The sequence below is a fragment of the Rhinolophus hipposideros genome (genome assembly GCF_964194185.1).
Source record: "Rhinolophus hipposideros genome assembly, chromosome: 16".
NCBI lineage: Eukaryota > Metazoa > Chordata > Mammalia > Chiroptera > Rhinolophidae > Rhinolophus > Rhinolophus hipposideros.
In genome coordinates, this window is record NC_138062.1 from 37,705,236 (window position 1) to 37,724,125 (window position 18,890).

Consider the following 18,890-nt stretch of genomic DNA (forward strand, 5'->3'; position numbering starts at 1 on the left):
TTGTTCAACAAACTTTTTATAATTTTTTGAGCAGATATTTTATTGCATAATACTTTGCTTTGTGCTGGGTATATTTTAGGGGAAAAAACATAAAAAGGATATAGGAAATAGAGAACTAAAATTTATTTTTAAATATTAATTTGTTTAAAATAGGAAATATATTAACATGCTTTAATTTTTAAAAGTATAAATGTACATATATTGTAGTATCCCTCTAACCCTTATTCTCCCTACCCAATGAGGTGACAATCTTTCAATCTCTTCAATGTGTATTTCCAGAGATATTTTAAGCATATATAAACCAACACATTTTTCCTCCTTTTTTATACATCTGATGTATACTAAACACTTTTCTGCTCATTGTGTTTTGTGTTTTTTTTTTAAGCAAAAACTATGTTGTGGGTCTAGCTCCATATCAGTACACAATGAGCTTCTTAACTATGACTCACAGAGCTTCATGGATGCCTGTACCTGATTAATCTTACCAGGCCACTGCTGATGGACAGTTATTGTTGACACACTTGCTGTTATAAAAGTGCTAAATAAATAGTATTGCACAATTTAAATGAGTTTGTATATGAGTAGTATATACCTGTATGATAATTTTGAAGAAACAGAATTTCTTCGTCAAGGGTTAGATGCAGTGTAATGTTTTTTAAAGACATTTTAAATTTAAAGTTATTTTTGAATATTAATACAGATATATGGCACAAAATCCAAAAGAAAATAAAATGACATAATTATTAAAATAAAACTTTACACCACTTTGCTTCATTCATCCAGTTCCCCTAACTGGATATAATTAGTGTTATCAGAATACATATATTCTTCAAGAGATTCAAAATGCATATATAAATGTGTAGAAGAATTCCTCTTTTTCAAGTGAGATTTTGTTTTCTTCTGCACAGCAGTTTACTGATCAGAAGACTCTTTTGCCTAGGTATTGAGTACACAGAGATACTAAGTGAGAGTGTAAATATTCATATTAGGAGCATACTGTTTTTTTGCCGTATCACTCAATCTCAGCCATTGTGAATCTTATCAGTAAAAGTTTTGTTTTCTTTGACTTTTATATAGTTCATTGCTTTACAGTGAATTCTGTACATTGCCCTGTCCTTGACCAAGTATTTTTTAACCTACTGTTATCTGCCTCTCCACTTGACACACAAGATGGTATTTTAAGATTTCTCTTTACCATCTTCTTAGAAATTTATTTTGCTTCTCTCTTAAACCTTTATTTTCTGTGCCTCAGCCATGTTCTTTCTTGGTTCTCTCTGGTGAATCACATCCTCCCGTGGCTTCCTGAAGAGGTTAGTTTTTTTGGATCTTGTATATTTAAAAATCTCTTTAGCTTACTTTCCCACATGATTTGTTTCTAGATATAAGATTCTCAGTTTAAAATACAAAGTAATTTTTAATTACTTTCTTCCTATCAATGTTGCTATTGAAAAGTCTGATAGCCTTTTGGTGGAGTCTTGGGTTATCTGTATACAGCATCATGTCATCTGCAAAACGTGACAATTTAACTTCTTCATTCCCAATGCAGATGCCTTTTTATTTCTTACTCCCGCCTTATTGCTCTGGCTAGGACTTCCAATACTATGTTGAAAAGCAGTGGTGGGAGGAAACAGCTCTATCTTGTTCCTGAATGTAGAGTGAAGGGCTTTAGTTTTTCGCTGTTAATTATGATATTAGCTGAGGGTTTGTCATAGATGGCCTTTTTTATGTTCAGGTATTTTCCTTCTATGCCTATTAAGTGTTTTAATCATAAATGGATGCTGTATCTTGTCAAATGCTTTTTCTGCAACAATTGATATAATCATATAATTTTTGTCCTTTATTTTGTTTATATGGTGTACCGCATTGATCTATTTGTGTATGTTGAACCCTTATGCCCCTGAAATGACACCTACTTGGTCGTGATGTATAATCTTTTTAATGCATCGTTTTATTTGATTTGCTGATATTATGTTTAGGATTTTTGCCTCTGTATTCATCAGAGATATTGGTCTGTAATTTTCTTTTTTTGTGTTATCCTTACCAGGTTTTGATATCAGGGTAATGTTGGCCTCATAAAATGAGTTAGGGAGTATTGTCTCTTCTTCAGTTTTTTGGAAGAGTTTGAGTAGAACAGGTATTAGATACTCTTTGAATGTTTGATTTCACTGATATGTGGGATATAAAACTGAAAACAACAAAGGAACAGGAACAGCAAATAAAGAACAAAAACTCTCAGACTCAGACAATAGTTTAGTGGTGACCAGAGGATAAGCGGGAAGTGGGTGGTAGATGAGGGTAAGTGAGATCAAACATATGGTGATGGAAGGAGAACAGACTTTGAGTGGTGAACACACAATGTGTTTTATAGATGATGTAATATAGAATTGTACACCTGAAATCTACATAACTTTACTAACAATTGCCACCCCAATAAACTTTAATTAAAAACAACAACAACAAACTGCAGGCATGTAATTAAATAAACACTGAAAACCTTTAAAAAAAAGAAAGAAAGAAAAAGAAAAATCTGAAGACATTCTGATTCATTATCCTTTGTATGGGACAATTTTGATTACTCCCCCACATGGCAGCTTGCAAGTGTTTTTTTTTTCTCATTGTGTTTTTGTTTTGTTTTGTTTTTCCTCCAGTGTTCTGAAATATCAAAATAATTTACTAATATGAGTCAACCACCTTAGTAGTTACTGGGAGGGTCCTACTAATCTGGAAGGTTATCCCTTTAATACTAGGAAATGGTATTATATTGTATTATACTATATTTGTTATGTTATGTTATGTTATACATGTTAGGTTAGATATAACACCTATTGTTAAAATGTGTATAGTATATATCAACTATAATGTAATGATAATATCATTATGTAAAGTACTATTTTTAAGAAAATGGACAAGCAGAGTACTATTAAAGAGCCCTTGTCAGTCCAGGAAATTGCACATTTGCTCCTTGCAGAGGAGTTAAGCCTACAGTAACAATATCTTCTAAATAATGTATGTATTTCTTATTTTTTCAAACTAATGTGGTGACAAATTACTGAATTTGAAATACCATATTCTAGCATTAGTCTCATACATACATACACACATATGGGTGACGAAAATGCAATGAAATATATAATGTATTATAGAATTGTACACTTAAAACATAATTTTATTAACCAATGTCACCCCAATAAATTTAATTAGAAATTATATGTGACGTATACTCTGCAACTCTATTATATGGGCTATTTTAAAAGCTATAATTATTGATAAATACAACACATTGTTATTTATCAATACAGAGGAATTATTTTAAGTTTCATATGTGAAAGTTTTCTAGCACCTTATTTTTATAAAAGTACGTGATATCATTTTTTTAAAAATATTGTACTATTTCTCCTAATGTCAAATGAGATAGCACCTCCTTTTCTGTGCTTAAAAAGTAAATGTAAGATGGAGCCAAATATAAACAGCATATATTTAAAGTTGATAATTTATATGTGTGTGTGTATGTGTGTGTGTGTGTGTGTGTGTATAGAAAGAGAGAATATGCTGATGCAAATTTATCAATTGTAACATTATAATAAGTATGGCTAATAAAAGTATGTAAGTATTCATTTTGGATATTCAACCCATTGTTTTCCCAGATGATTCACCACCTTACTGTGACACAGTGTTCAGCACTTAAGTATTTGACTCAATTTACGTGATATGAACAATGAGAACTTCAATCCCTGTTATATTCTAGTGAGGAGTGGAAGTAGAATTCTATAATAGTAATCCTTTATTAAATAAAATGTTATATCACATCTTGCTGTGTTTGAAACACATATTTATTTTTTTGTTTTTGAAAAGCTGAAACACAATTAGTAATTTTATCACATTTGTTTCTTTTAGTCCTTGTCATCTTTCAGTTATTGGAATAATTTGAGAAGTAGCATTGACCTTATGCTAAGTTATTATTCAAGATTGGTGTCATTTTTCTTTGTTTTTAGCATGTAGTGACCTGGAGTTCAGAGAGGTGGCAAACAGACTGCGGGATTGGTTCAAGGCCCTTCATGAAAGTGGAAGTCAAAACAAGAAGACAAAAACGTTACTGAGGCCTGAGAGAAGCAGTAAGATTTCTGAATTTGATTTGTGCCATTGTCTTTGATGTGGGATTTTTATTTCCAATGAATCACTTAGATCAAACCACATATTTCAACATTTATCCTTTACTTAGATTCTGAACAAAAATCAGAACGTAGTCATTATGTCCAACCGTACCCATAATATTTTCCAAGGAAATAAAACGTTTGTAATAAACCTCATTGGTAGAAAAAGGAATATCCCTCAGAGACAGCATTTAGTTTCTATTTAAATTGAAAGAGTAATAATATTTTTTTCAGTGTTTTGATAGAAATGGTAAAAAATAGAACACAAGAAATAAAGTTAAGAATTTTGGAGTACTTAGATTTCTAAAGAACACAATTAGAACCCCCTCTGTCACCCAGATTAGCCTTTTAATGATTGATTTGCAGACATTTCTAATTTGACTCAATTGTGACGTTAGACTAAAAGGATATTTTCAATGACACATTGCAAATCACATTCATAAAATAAAGAAGACATAATAGGAGCCATATGAATCTTGTATGAGACTTTCATCATCTGTATAAGCCCCCTAATTTTTTTTTTATTCTTCTGAAATAGGAAATTGAAATTAAAATAGGGCCATTGTTATGACTAATTTTATGAACTTTTCATTTCATATGTTTCTATTTACGTGAAAACATTTATTACATATTTAATGCATGTAAAAGAAAGACTGAAACATGAGCTTAATTTTAGGGAGTTTTCAAACATAAAAGCATTTGCCCTAAAATAGAAGAGAAGGTAGGGCAGGAATCATGAGCAGCATCTTATCACTGACAAACTCCCAAGTGCCCTTCTCTGCTCATTATGACATGACCCATCCACTCTCACTTGCAATCCTTACATATTAGTTTCTAACAAAATCATTCATAAAATGGTGCAGTGGTCCATAATCTGTATTTCTTAATGTGCCTTATTTGTTTTCTTCTCATCAAAGAATTTGCTACAGTTTCAACCTTTTGTGTTTATGAATCTTACTTATGTTCTTAAAATATGTAATAGTTCTTAATTAAGCTCTCACCGATAGACATGATCATTATCTTTGTATGTACATATCTTTTGTCTTGTGAAATTCAGAAAGAAAGTATAGTATTTTCCCTCCCCTGAAGAAATGTTTCTCGGGTTTGTCTTTGGAACATATCGATTAAATTTTTGGCAGGTGTTAAATTTCTTGATGGCTTTGAGAGTAAGTAAGATGTCTTATCTTATGTAGCAGAAACAATAAAGTCTATTTGCTCTTTATTCATGAAACAAACATATCTAGGGTGGAATAAAAGTTGTGTTCCAGACTTTGACATATTGATTTTGTTTTAAATTCATGTCTGTACCTGTCCTGTCATAGTTGAATATTTTTATTGCTTGTTCTCAAATTTCTCCTTTGAACTTGAGTTCAGTCTAATGATCCTCCTCATATTTGGAGATGGATAAAAGGAGAGCTTATACAACACTCAGCACAATGCCTGGTTAATTGTACACATTCATAATTATTATTTCTGTTGCTATCAAGAAATTAGACAGTCATGATATAGTGAGTTAATTACAAGAAGTTCCTGGGGAATTGAATGTTTTTGGAAAGTAAATAAGAAAGTAGGTACAGGATTATTTCTACTGCTTGAAGGGGTCAGAGGCAACGAGGGGTACATTTCCAAAATGAAGTTATCTATCCAAACAGATATGACAAATCCCTAGAAGAGAAATGTCTGACTCCCTCAGCTCCTCAGATCTGTACACTCTCTAAGTGAGCCAGCCCTCTCCTCACTCTGTCATATTGAATTTGTGAAGTAACCCTCCAAAGTATCCTCCCCACCTCCTTTCTATTCTTATTTTTCTTTACACCTTTTGTCACTATCTATCGTAGTGATAATCTATGTGTTTAATTCATTTATTTTTTGCTCTTGCTCTCGCTCTCACTGTCTCCCCATTAGACTACTCTGAAATAACTGAAGGCAGAGATTTTTTTTACCACTGTATCATCAGAACATAGAATAATTTGATATATAGTATTCACTAAATAAAAATGAGACAATGAATAAATAGAAGCAAAGAAGCAACCAAAATGCTACATTGTGTGCATATATCATAATTTAATCTAAATCAATTATCCCCCTGGGAATGATTACTTATTATGTTCTCCATGGCAGTCAATTCTGCAGTTAATTGGTATGCTTATATATCTATAAGAAAGATTCCAAGTATTGGAAGTAATGGGTCAAAATGGGCATGCATTTCAAATGATAAATGATAACAAAGGTTGTGAGACTGCTTTGCAAAAACCTTAGGGCATTTCTAAGTTCTAATAGGAACGCAGAGAGTTAAAGTTAGCCTTCATCCCTGCCAGCAAAAAAATATTCCCATTATTTTTAACTTTTCCAATCTTGTGAGCATGCTATTATTATATGTCATTATAAATCTAATTTGTTTCAATTTAATAGTGGTGAATTTGAACATAAAATATCAGTGGAAGGAACTTATGCACAGCAACATGAAAAAAATGACTTAGCTCAGGCTACTGTAATAAAATACATAGACTAGGTGTCTTAAACACTAGACATATATTTCTCAAATTCTGTAGGCTATGCTGTCCTAGATCAAGGTGCTGTCAGATTAGGATGTTAGTGAGGACCTTCTTCCTGTCTTGTAGACAGCCATCTTTTCACATGGCAGACACAGAAAAAGATCTCTCTAGCGTCTCTTCTTATAACCTGATTACCTCCAAAAGGCCCCGTCTCCTAATGCCATCACTTTGGATGGAGGTGGCGGAGGTGTACAGGGCTTCATCCTGTGAATTGTCGGGGACATGAGTTCATTGCACCAAAGGAAACAAATAAAGCACCATATGTTATGTCAAATTATATGGTTGATTCTGAGAAAAGTATATTGATGAATTCCATGGTATTTAATCAGCACCTTCTAGAATTGTTATTAATTTTTGTTATATGTGTTGCTGATCTATTTTTTAGAATATGGATTTATTTCTGTTGTATGCATTAATAAATTATGCTCATTGTTTTATCTTATACCATTATATGTTACTGCTTTTTAGCCCAGATTTCACCTTACCTGGTAGGGAGAGTTCCATTACTACATTCATTTTTGTTACATTCTCCTGATATACTTGCTGACAGTTTATTGCCAATCTTTCTTTATTACTTAGACTTAGGTGACTTTCCTATAAATAAACATTCATAGTTGGGTTTTGAGTTTTCATTATGACAATGAGCAGACTCTGTGCTTTTTTAAATTAAGATATAATGAAGTCAACATAAAGCACAGGGAAATATTCTGATAAGACGCAGAATGTTTGTCATTTAAACAGATTACCCAGAAGATAAAGAAAAACAGATTGCCCAGAAGAAAACAATCTGTTATTAAAAGTAGACCAATACTCCAAGAAAATGTCATTGTAACAGAGACAAAATCAAATTTTAGTTTTGGATCACTATAATATTTGGTACTAATTTTAGAACATATCTGAAAAAACCCTTTAAATATTAGCCAGCATTGACTATGACATATTAATATTTGGGGGAAAACTTTTAATATATTTTTGGATTTATATAGGTTTTGTCATATATTTATGGAACAATTAGTCATTTTATTTTAAAATACAATTATATTTTCTAACAAAAGCATATTTTACATACCTTGCAATTCAGCTTGCCTGCCTAATGTTATTATATCTCCTAGTAGAGTCCTATAGAGAGAGAGAAATTATAATTTTTAAATTTAGTAGTTATTTTATATTGAAAATTATAAGATAGAAAATTTTAAACTATTATGCATTTCCATTTTGTAGATTATCATAATTTATGCATTTTATAACATTTTTATACTTATAGCCATATAATTTTTAAAACTTTTTAATGTGGCAAAAATAAACATGTTTATTAATAAGCCCAAAAATATATACAACTTAAACTACAAACTGTAAAATTAGTTTGAGCTATGCAATTTAGAGGCCCCGAGATATACAAATTTAAAATCATGTTTTACTGTTTTATCTTTTTTAGAAAATATCTAGATATTTAATGAATACACATTAATTAATTTAGCATAAATCTAAGATTTTAAATTACCTAAAGACTTGAAAACTATCTTTAAATTTCAAGTCAGCTTATTATAAAACATAATTACTGTCGAAATAAAGTTTATCTTAATGATTTAATTCATTAAAAACTAATGTATACTTTTTATAATCTCAAATATCATAAATGCAATGTGAACTTCTTTTGTCAGTATATTTTTATAAGTTTAGGAAAAACACACCTAAATAGAATTAAAATGTATACCTGTATTATACTTAATGCTGAAAACTGAATGTATAGCTATTTTATTAAGTAAATAGTAAACTAGTCTATTTTGCCTATTTTTATTTAAATTATATGAATTGATTTTTTAAAACATTTGGGTTATTCTTGATAAAAAACATTTGAAAGCATTAATTTTTTTGTAAATTTTAGAAATATATAATTTATATCAACACTTATTCCTAAACCAATCAAAGTCGAGCTTTCTTAAGAGATTTTTAATCTAGCTTGTCAATACCAGCTGGAGATAGAAAAAAATATATATATATTATATATCCAGTCACACTTGCATGCACACACTCTCAAATAGAGAGTTTATAGCTTTAATTTTAAAATTTTAGCCTTGAGTTTTATGCAAGCATAGAAATCTAAAACACACTGGTTTACATGGAGAACTGTCTCTCATCCTTACCTTACCTTTACATTTTTACCAAGATTGTTTATGGAGGATGGGATAAATTGTCCCAGACTGTAGTTTCCTGTGAGTCATGCTCTTTTAAAAAGTAGCAGAATGCTCTTTTCAGGTTCAATCACTTCCTGTTCTCCATGCTGGGAAATCTCCATTTTGTTCTCCATCATCTATCTAGTCCATGGGAAAAGAAAGGTCTCTACCAATTTGTACTTTTGCCTTTAGACATTCATTTGACTAAAGAGTGATAGTAGATGGGAGTTGATCATGGAAGTGACAGGGGAACTTGCTGCATTTTGATTGTTCAGAATACATTCCTTATGCTTAATCGACCAACTTCAAGTTTAATATAAAGTGACAGATCTGAGAAATAATTCAGAGAAAAATTTCGTATGTATATTTAAATATTGAAATAATAATAGTGGCAAATATGTAAGGGAAGGCCAAAACATCTATATTTTTTCTGGTTGTACCAAGAAGAATGCTTAAAATGTCAATATCTCTTGTTTAATATGTACGATATTGCCTCTGAGGTAGATATTTATCCTTTGATGGATCTGTATCTCTAGTGACATATAAACTAGTGTAATTTACATAAAAATGGTCGATTCTTACTTTACTCTCAAGAAACAGCAGGGTTTACTTTCTATGTCATTAGAATATCTGTTAATAGAACAAATAGTTTCTTACATAATAATTCAAAACTTAAATTTATTTGTTCTAACCTTATAGAGGAAAACAGAGTGAAAAGTTAGTGAATGAGTTCAAGAGGTGAATGTGGGTGGCACTGAACTTGTTGGCATTCAGGAGGGGGATGAAGAGGGGACATCAGCCCATGTCTTCTTTATCAATACTTTCTATCTTTAAATAATATAACAAATTGAGCTCTCTTCTCCATTTCATACAACACAGTAGATATATGCTGTTTCCCAAGCAAATATATGTAGCAAAAAAGGTACATATATAATCCAGAACAGCTTTTTCTAATTATTGGCTAAAAGGAGAGCCAGTGCCTTGTTAAGCACTCCAGGACATAAATGTGTAGGCTGAAACATGTGAAATGACCAATTTTGGAAATACAAAACAACAGTAGTTTTTAAACGGTCAACTTCATAAAAAAATCATCTGAAAATTCACTACTCTTCATATGTAAGTTAATTGGTATAGTTTTATAGTCCAAATTATTATTTTGAGTAATGCGTAACTTTTACCTGTTTAATTTTTCTGTAGTTTATGAGTAAAAATACAAATTAAGGCATGACATTTTTTGTTTTCCTTTATCCTAGTCTGATAATCCAGCCTCATTATATAATAACTAATAGCTACTAACAGTCCTTAAACTGCATGCATTTATGTTCTCTAACTTCATGTTTTTCCTACTCGTAAGTCAGATTACTAAAATTATTAGAACAAAGACTTTTGTGGTTTAATCATTTCCTGCTGACCTCTCTCTGTAGGTTCTAGAATGTATTACTGGATTTTTTGATTAATATAATTCCTCATGGTAGAGAAACTTGCTTCATATTTGCTTTGTTTGGGGGGGGGGGTAAGGGGTGAAGCCAGGGGTTCCTAGAACCCTCCCCACCCAGGTATCTGTATTCTCTCCCTTCGTTCAGCTTCCTCCTCAGATTCCAGCCTCAGGTGCTTTCCCTTCCACCCCATATAAATGACCCCACCACAGAGCATTCACCTCTTTATACTGCTTTTCTTTTCTTTATAGCATATGTCAGTATCTGGTATAAAAAAGTTTACTAGTTTATTTTGTCTCATTTCCAAATAAAATGTAAGCTCTGTCAGGCCAAGGTTTTTCCACTGTGGAATCCCCAACTACTAGAAATGGCCATGGCACATAACAGAGATTCAGTAACAATTTGTTTAATAAATAAGTTAATAAATCTAGCTATAAGTTTTTATCTAAAGATCGATAAACTAGCTTGTAGCTGCTTTCCTATGGTTGCTGAATGGCATGAAGGTTTCAGGAGGGCACATCTCTGACAGTAGCAGAATTGGAATACAAGAGTCAGGACTTGATGAAACTTAAATGGGAAGTTACTCGACTTCTTTTTATAAGGCAATAGACCCTAATTGTGGACTGTGGCCTAACAAAAAAAGGGTAAGTTTCTAGCCTCATATGCTGGATATCAAATTAACACTGGTATATATTTTACATTAGTTAAATATCTCATTATGTTGTCAAAAATGCAATAATGGTATGGTGAAAACAGCTTTTTTTTCGTAGTACGTATTTTAGTGCACAATAGGATACTAACCTGAGTTTTTTTTTATTGACCAAATTGTATTAAAGCCATTCATAAAGAATTGTATAGCCATCACCAGAGAAGAATTGATTCTTTATCTGAATGTTGGATACTGTAAACATTTCATAGTTAAATGGTTTCAGTTGACAAGAAAGATCAATAATGTTATAGCTTTTTAAAGAAATTAAGCAAGTGGGTAAAGTTTGCCATTGTTTTAAACAACTTAAATTTTCTTTATATTAAAAAATCAGGCTTCTCAGATATGTTTTGGTTGAATATATTTTAGAGCTATCACTGGCAAAGGAATGACCATTGAAAAGCAACTAAGATGCCAAAAAACTTTAAATGTGTTTTATAAGAAGGTGAACAAAATACAGCTTTTTAGCCTCTGATTCTCTTTTCATTATACCATGAAAATACTTGTTCTAGGCTTTTTCAATAAGTATATGTTGTACCATTATAATCTGTATACCTTGATTTATTTTATTTTGTTACTTAAATCTCCAAAATTTACAGAACAGAAATACTATACCCAGGTTGCCTTTTTAAATATGGCTGTGATTGTGAGAGAGAGACAGAGAGAGAGAGAGACAGAGAGAGAGAGACAGAGAGAGAGAGAGATACAGAGAGAGAGAGAGAGCATCCTTTGAAAGAAACAGCGCTTTTTTTTTTTTGTCCATTTGGAAAACATCAGGCTATCACAATCATATGCAACACCCTGAGATTAGCAGTCTGACTCAGATTAAGATGTCTTTTTTTTTTTCTTTCCTACACACCAAATGTTCTCCTCAGTCAGAGAAAATGATAGTTGCTTACACCCTCAGGGTAAACGAATACATTCTAATTTCTTCACAAGATATTGCTCACTTAATGTCATGCTGTCCTCACATTGAGAGGGAGATTGAATTTCGAATCAGAAGGCTTAAAAACAATGCCCTATCTTAATGCAGTTAGGAGCCTTCTAGTTATAGCAGGGAACTTCATCTTTCGAAAACAAAGATTTGAAAAGTTAGAAGATAAATGTTCTTATTTCAAGTAAAATAATGAAAGCTATAAATCAATGCTTATTTTCTAATTATCGAGACATCTCTTGTTAGGTAAACACAATAACTTGAATACAATTGAATTATACACTTTAGTATTACTAAGATAATATTTTAATATTTGGATATTATAATTTTCTAGAAACTATATATTTCATATTTAGATAATTAATGGAATCATATATAAATTAAAACTGTAATTATAGATAAAGGTATAAGTAAAGAATATATTATAATAAAATTGTTTTTTTGCATTATTGTGTCCTGGGAAATTATCCGATGGATTTGCTAGGCACCAAACTTTTGGGGGAGCTTCTAGTCTTTAGGAACTATATTATTCCAAATAGATAATTACAATTAACATTGGCAATTTTGGAATCATTAACAAGTAGGTTGAGTCTCACATGGTACGTGAAATATTGTCAATTTTATTACATTCTGTTTTCAATAAAATGAATAACTTAATTTCAAATTATAATCACGTAGGATGTTCAGAGCACACTTAACAGTAATGTGAACTAAAAATCTGTACAGAAAAATAAAACATTCAAAATTTACATTATATTCATACATTTATATGCATTCAGTCATTTATAGTATTGGCATTATTTCTATTGACTTCCACACCAGTCCCAGTTGAGTAATACACAACCTGGAATGTTTGCATTATAGGTATTTTAAAAGCATCAAGAAGTGATAGCTAAAATAAAGGAGAAAATATAAATAAAAGGATATAAAATAGCTCACAAACATTATATAAAATAAAGCAAAAAATTTTTAGCATCTTGATGGTTTTCCAATCTAATTTCATTTTCATACATATATTCACATAAACATTTATTTTCACTTTTAGGCACTTATTGTATTGCAAATATTTCCATACTATGTCTTTTCTATTTTGATTTCAGAGTTCTTTGTTTGTGTTCCTTAAAAATATCTGTCACTAAAATCTTGACCTGGATATTCTTCTAATGTACATTTTTTTTCATGTAAATCTTTAAACCATCCACAATTTATTAGTGTGAGATAAATTTCATTTCTACTGTAATTCTATCATGTTCTGATATTGTACTTTTTAGGTTTTCCATTTTCCAAATCTGTTAACGTCTATTTTATGGCTTAGAATGTGTTATATACAGTATGCACTTGATATGAACTTGTATTCTGTTATTATTTGTTGGAGTGTTCTATCACTGTAAATCATTTCAAGTTTATTGATAATTTTGTTCCAGTGTTCTATACCCTCACTGCTTTTTGTCTACTTGTTCTATTAATTATTTATAGAGTAGTATTGAAGTCTCCAGATATAATTGGGAATTTTTCTTTTCCTCTGTTTAGTTCTATTTCTTTTCTCTCATATATTTTGAAGCTTCATGTTATATACATACAATTTCAGGGTTGTTATGTCTTCCCTTTGAACTATTTATCATTATGCAATGTCCCTTTCTATCTTGGTAACATTCCTTATTCTGAAATTAAATATATAATTAGTATAGTCAATCTGGCTTTACAGTAGTGTTTGCATGGTTTATTTTTTCCCACTTGTTCATTTCAACTTACTATGCGATTTATTTAAAATGGTTTTCTATAGGATAACATATAATTCAGTCTTGCATTTTTATCCAACCTGACATTTTTTTTTGTATTTTAATTTATATGATTAGGTCATTTACATTTAATTAATTATTGATGTAATCTAAGTATAATCTGCCTCCTTCCTAGTTATTTTCTATTTTTTCCATCACTACCTTGCTCATTTTTTCACTCTTATAATGCCTTATTTTGGACAAATGAAGTACTTTTATGATTTTATTTTATCTCCACTCCCTGTTTTAGTTTTTACCTCCTTTTAAAAATTTTAATGGTTCTAGGTTTTACAAGATACAAATTTAATTTGTTGCAATCTACCTTCAAAATACATTTTGCCATTTCATATTTATTAGAAGGAAATACAACTGTCAATTTATCCCACCTACAGACACACAATTCATTGCTAATACATTTAGATTAGACAGTCAATTATCTTTTGAAACAAGTTTAAGTAAAAATATAAATTTCATATGCATCTTTATTTATGTTACATCCAGAATTCCTCAAGGGGTTTTTATTTGTTTATTTTCTTTGGTAGCAATCCAAGTTTATGTCTAGTATCATATTTATTCTTCTTTTTCTTTTTTTAAATTTTTTTCATATTTATTCTTTATGAAGAATGCATGTTTTAACTTTCTTCATAGTTTACATCTGCTTTAAATAATCTGTCATTTTTGTTTGTTTAAAATGTATTGCTTTTTCCTTTTACAAAGATATTTTCTCTGGGTAAAGAATTTTGGATCGAGATATTTATTTAGTTTTCTTCAGCATGTTACAGATGTTCCTCCATTGCATTCTAGGTTGTACTGTTTCAGCTGAGAAGTCAGCAGCTATTCTCTCATTCTCTCTCTCTCTCTCTCTCTCTCTCTCTCTCTCTCTCTCTCTCTCTCTCTCTCTCTCTCTCTCTCTCTCTCTCTCTCTCTCTCTCTCTCTCTCTCTCTCTCTTCCCCCAGCTATTTGGAAGATGGATTTGCTTCTAGCTGCTTGAAATATTTTTCTCCTTATAATTGGTTTTGAGCGTCTTGACTATGATGTGCCTGGGTCTTTCCTCCCTCCCTCCCTTCCTTCCTCTTTCACTTCCTTTCCCTTCCCTCTGTCTCCTCCCATCCCTTCCTCTCCTCTCCTCCCTTGGATGGCATTCCTGTTTAGTGTTCTCTAAGATTTCTATCACTGTGGTTTGCAATATTTCATTAATTTTGAAGAATTCTCCATTAACTCTTGAAATATTTCTTACTTAGGGGACAGCTGTTTTAGTTTAGCTTTGTTTTGGGGTTTTGTTTTTTGTTTGCTTGTTGGTTGGTTTGTTTGTTTTTGTTTTGTGTTGTGTTGTTTTGTTTTGTTTTGTTTGCTCTCTCTCTCTCTCTTTTTGTTTTTTTTCCTTTCCTCTGGATGTATCATCACTGATGTCCACAGAGTGACAGAGCATTATGCCTTCCCCAGTAACCTTAGGCATTGTTCCATAAGGAATACAGGAAAGAAAGATGTACCTGGGCTTCCATACCTTTCCCACAGCAGCTTCTGCTTCTCAGGAGCCTGTCCTCAGTCTCTTACCCTGCCCAAATCTTGAAAGCACTTGCTGAGATATGTGAATTAAAACCCTCTGCTTTTGTGGCTTCCAGGGGTTATTTATTACCATGCTGACCCACATGCAGCTTTATAAATTCTTTGAAGATTTTAGCTGAAGTCTCCCTCTTAGCTAATATAGTGTTCAACAGCTATATCAGGAAACGAAGTTGCTCACATGCCATCTCTTCTTAGAAGCACGCATCTGTTTTTAGATTGTGACTTACTGCATTGCCCTAGGACACAAAGTACCTGGCAGGTTCAAAAAGATATGTGGTTTTGTAGATTTTCATATTTTTTTTACTTTTAGTGTGGGAATAATACTTGTTTCAACTTTCTACTCCTTAGATGAAAGCAGGGTATCCTTGCCTTCATTCCTGAAGAATATATTGGTATGTAGATTTTGGAAAGTGTTTTTAAAAATGTTTTTCTTTCATTATTTAGAGATATTATTAAAGCCTTCCTGACCTCTAAAATTTCTGATGAGATGCCAGGCTGTAGTTGAATCATTGTTTAGTTGTAATGTGTCATTATCCTCCTGCTGATTTGGTGTTTACCATTAGTTCTTAAGAGTTTGACTAGGGATGCCCTTTTTTGTGCATATTTTGCTTGAAGATTGTTACATATTTAAGCAAAATTTCTACCATTATTTTTCTCAAATTATTTTTCCTGCACCATCTTTCTCTTCTCTTCTGAGGCTGTAATTACCCACCTGTTGTACTCCTTGATATTATCTAGCAGTTCCCTGAGGCTCTATTCATTTCTTTTCTTGCTTTCCTTCCTATTAAATCATTGTAGTTAATCTATATTCAAGTTTAATTTTTCCTCTGTAAACTCATTTTAGCTGTTGGATCCATCTAGTGATTAAAACTAGATATAGGCGGCTTTGTTATTTTGTTCTTGAGTTTTCATCTAGTTCTTTCGTATAATTTTCTATTTCTCTGCTTATAATTGCTATCATTGAAATTGTTACAAGCACATTTTTTCTCTTCATTAAAGATAGCTGTTTTTGTTGTTTTAAAATTTTGTCTGCGTATTCCAACAATTGGGTCTTCTCGGATTTGTTCTCGATTGTCTTTCAAAGGCATGTCCCATTTTCATGGTGCTTCATATGTCTTATAATGATAGATGGTGTCCCAGATGTTGTGGATATTAAATTGTGTGATGCTTTATTATGTTGCTTTAGTCCAATAAGTGTTTCAATTTTTTTTTTTTTTTTAGCACATGAGTAATTTCATTGGACTCAAAAAAAAACGGTATTTATTGGGTGCCAGCTTTAATCTTAGTTCAGATTTGTAGTCTCTAGTGGAGGTGATTTGAGTCTACAGTGTGTATGTGTGGTTGATAAGTCATCAAAGTCTAGGGCAGGTAATATTTGGTTTTCTGGCCCCTTTCCTTCTTGGATTTCTCCCTCGTTTTTCAATAGTTATACACAATTTCCTGACTCTCCAGTCTAGAATGTCTGCATTCTTTATTCACCAGTGTCCCTATTGCCTTTTGCTATGCCAACTCTGCCCTTAGGCTAACAATGAAAAATGGGAATGCACTCCACATAACTCCCCTCCTCAAAATATGGACTTTCCACCAGAATCTCTCCGCTTCTTATTCACTCTTCTCTTTCTTTCTTTCTTTCTTTCTTTCTTTCTTTCTTTCTTTCTTTCTTTCTTTCTTTCTTTCTTTCTTTCTTTCCTTTTTTCTCTCTTTAATTATATGCAGAGTTTAAAGACTTATAGGTAGAACATTTCAGTCCAGTAAATGTTACTCAGTCATTACTGGAAGCAGAATATAAAATAATTACTTAAATCACAAGTTGAAGAGGGGATTTTTCTCTTGTCTGTCTTTGAATCTACAAGGCCTAGGAGCATGTGTTGAACCCAGTATGGACTAGAATGGTATTTCACTTTTCATTACCTACTCTTGTATACATACCCCTCTCCCTCACCAAATCAAACTAATTTTTTTTGGGGGGGGGGGAGAAGGGAATTACAGTAATTTTTAAAATATTAAAACTTCGTGGCTGAGGACAATTCTTCAGCCATTTTGAATATGTTTCGCAATCTACATTTTCTGAGTTAATTTTTTTCATTTGAATGATTTTACATCAATTTATATTAATCTCAGTTATGCTAATAATATATTTGCTGACTAAACAAAAACAATTGTTAAAATAGGCTTGCTATTTCATAGGATTAGGAAGTGAAGTGCTTTGTATCTGCATTCTGGGAGTGAATAAACTTATTTTCTGCAATAGCATAAACATTCAGGGAATGTTCAGAGATGTTTTTTCAATTGTAAAGACTGAAAGACTGTTTTATAGCTTCTGCCCCAGTCTTATCCTTTGTACTTGCTACTTATTTTACTTGGAAATAAATCCCATATTCCCTGATTACTCATTTGCACTTTTATATTTCTGCTCAAATATCCTGATTTTGGAGACAGTGTGGAAGACAGAATTCTAATGATGGTCCTTCAAGATTCCTGGCCCTGGTTATTCAAACACTGTTCTAGGTACTCCATGAAGGAATTTTGCAGATGTTAGTCAATTGCTTTTAAAATATGGGCAAAGGGGTATCTAAAAGAGCAAAGATAGCAAAGATGCCAACAGCATTTATGAAGAGGGTTTCTTTAGAAAGAGCTCCACTCTGATTTCATGACTTCTCTAAGAGGAGATGAGGGTGCTTCTCTTCACTTCAAATCAAGGGAGGGAGTTCAACAGAACCATTCAGTTTTGTATGTGCTGCCAGACCAGTGGATTATGCTCTGAATCTCACCAGGAAAATCTAAAAGGCAGAGATAGCCATGAGCTGCTTACTTATTACGTGTCAAAGAAGAGGGAAGGTACTGCTCTTAGGCAAGAAATACCAGTACAGTAACCATGGACAATTATTTGAGCCATATGAATGATAAACTATGTAAATTCTGCCCAAGAGGGCCATTTGGAATAGTAAGTAAAATTGGATTACCAGATAACCAGGTACTAAGAGGTGGTGGCCTACTAGAGGGAAATATCACATGTCACAGGAAATATTTGAATTGTGGGTGCTCTGGCTGCCCACTGCTTGCAATTGGTGTTTGAAGTGGTAGGGGTGGTCTTGTAGATCTGTTCTAACTCGGTAAGTAGGGTCAGAATTTAATTAAATTGTAAGGCACGCCATTTTCGTCCACAGAGAATTAGAGAATTGTTTGGTGAGGAAAACCACACATTTGGTGTCAGAAGTATTATGTGTCAGCAAATGAATTTTCTTTTAAAATAAGAGAATTTTTGTCTTATTTTTAATCACTTCAAAAACTAATAAGCTATTTAGAGCAAACATAACACAATACTGTAAGGTTTAAAACATCTGAGAAATTAAAATGGATGACACTAATTGCAGAAAATTTGGGAGGATTTAAGTAATTTTGATGTTTCTTATCACATATGTGAAGTTGTATGATATTATTGGATGGCAGCTTGTGATAAATTAATGATGTATACCGTAAACCCTAGGGCAACCACAAAAAAATAAAATAAATACAAGTAAAAAACTGTATTAGTTTACTAATACTGATGTAACAGATTACCACAAAGTTTAGTAGCTGAAGCAACTCA

General features: G+C 31.9%; 1 protein-coding gene across 4 annotated transcripts in view; it reads left to right on the forward strand.

Annotated features, from left to right (window-relative positions):
* Nucleotides 1–18,890, forward strand: part of SPOCK3 (SPARC (osteonectin), cwcv and kazal like domains proteoglycan 3) — a 327,148-nt gene that overhangs the window by 292,020 nt on the left and 16,238 nt on the right. For all 4 annotated transcript variants that reach the window (XM_081075581.1, XM_081075583.1, XM_081075582.1 and 1 more), the window contains exon 7: nt 3,993–4,112. In XM_081075581.1, the coding sequence (XP_080931707.1) occupies nt 3,993–4,112 (120 nt within the window). The remainder of the gene's footprint in view (nt 1–3,992; nt 4,113–18,890) is intronic.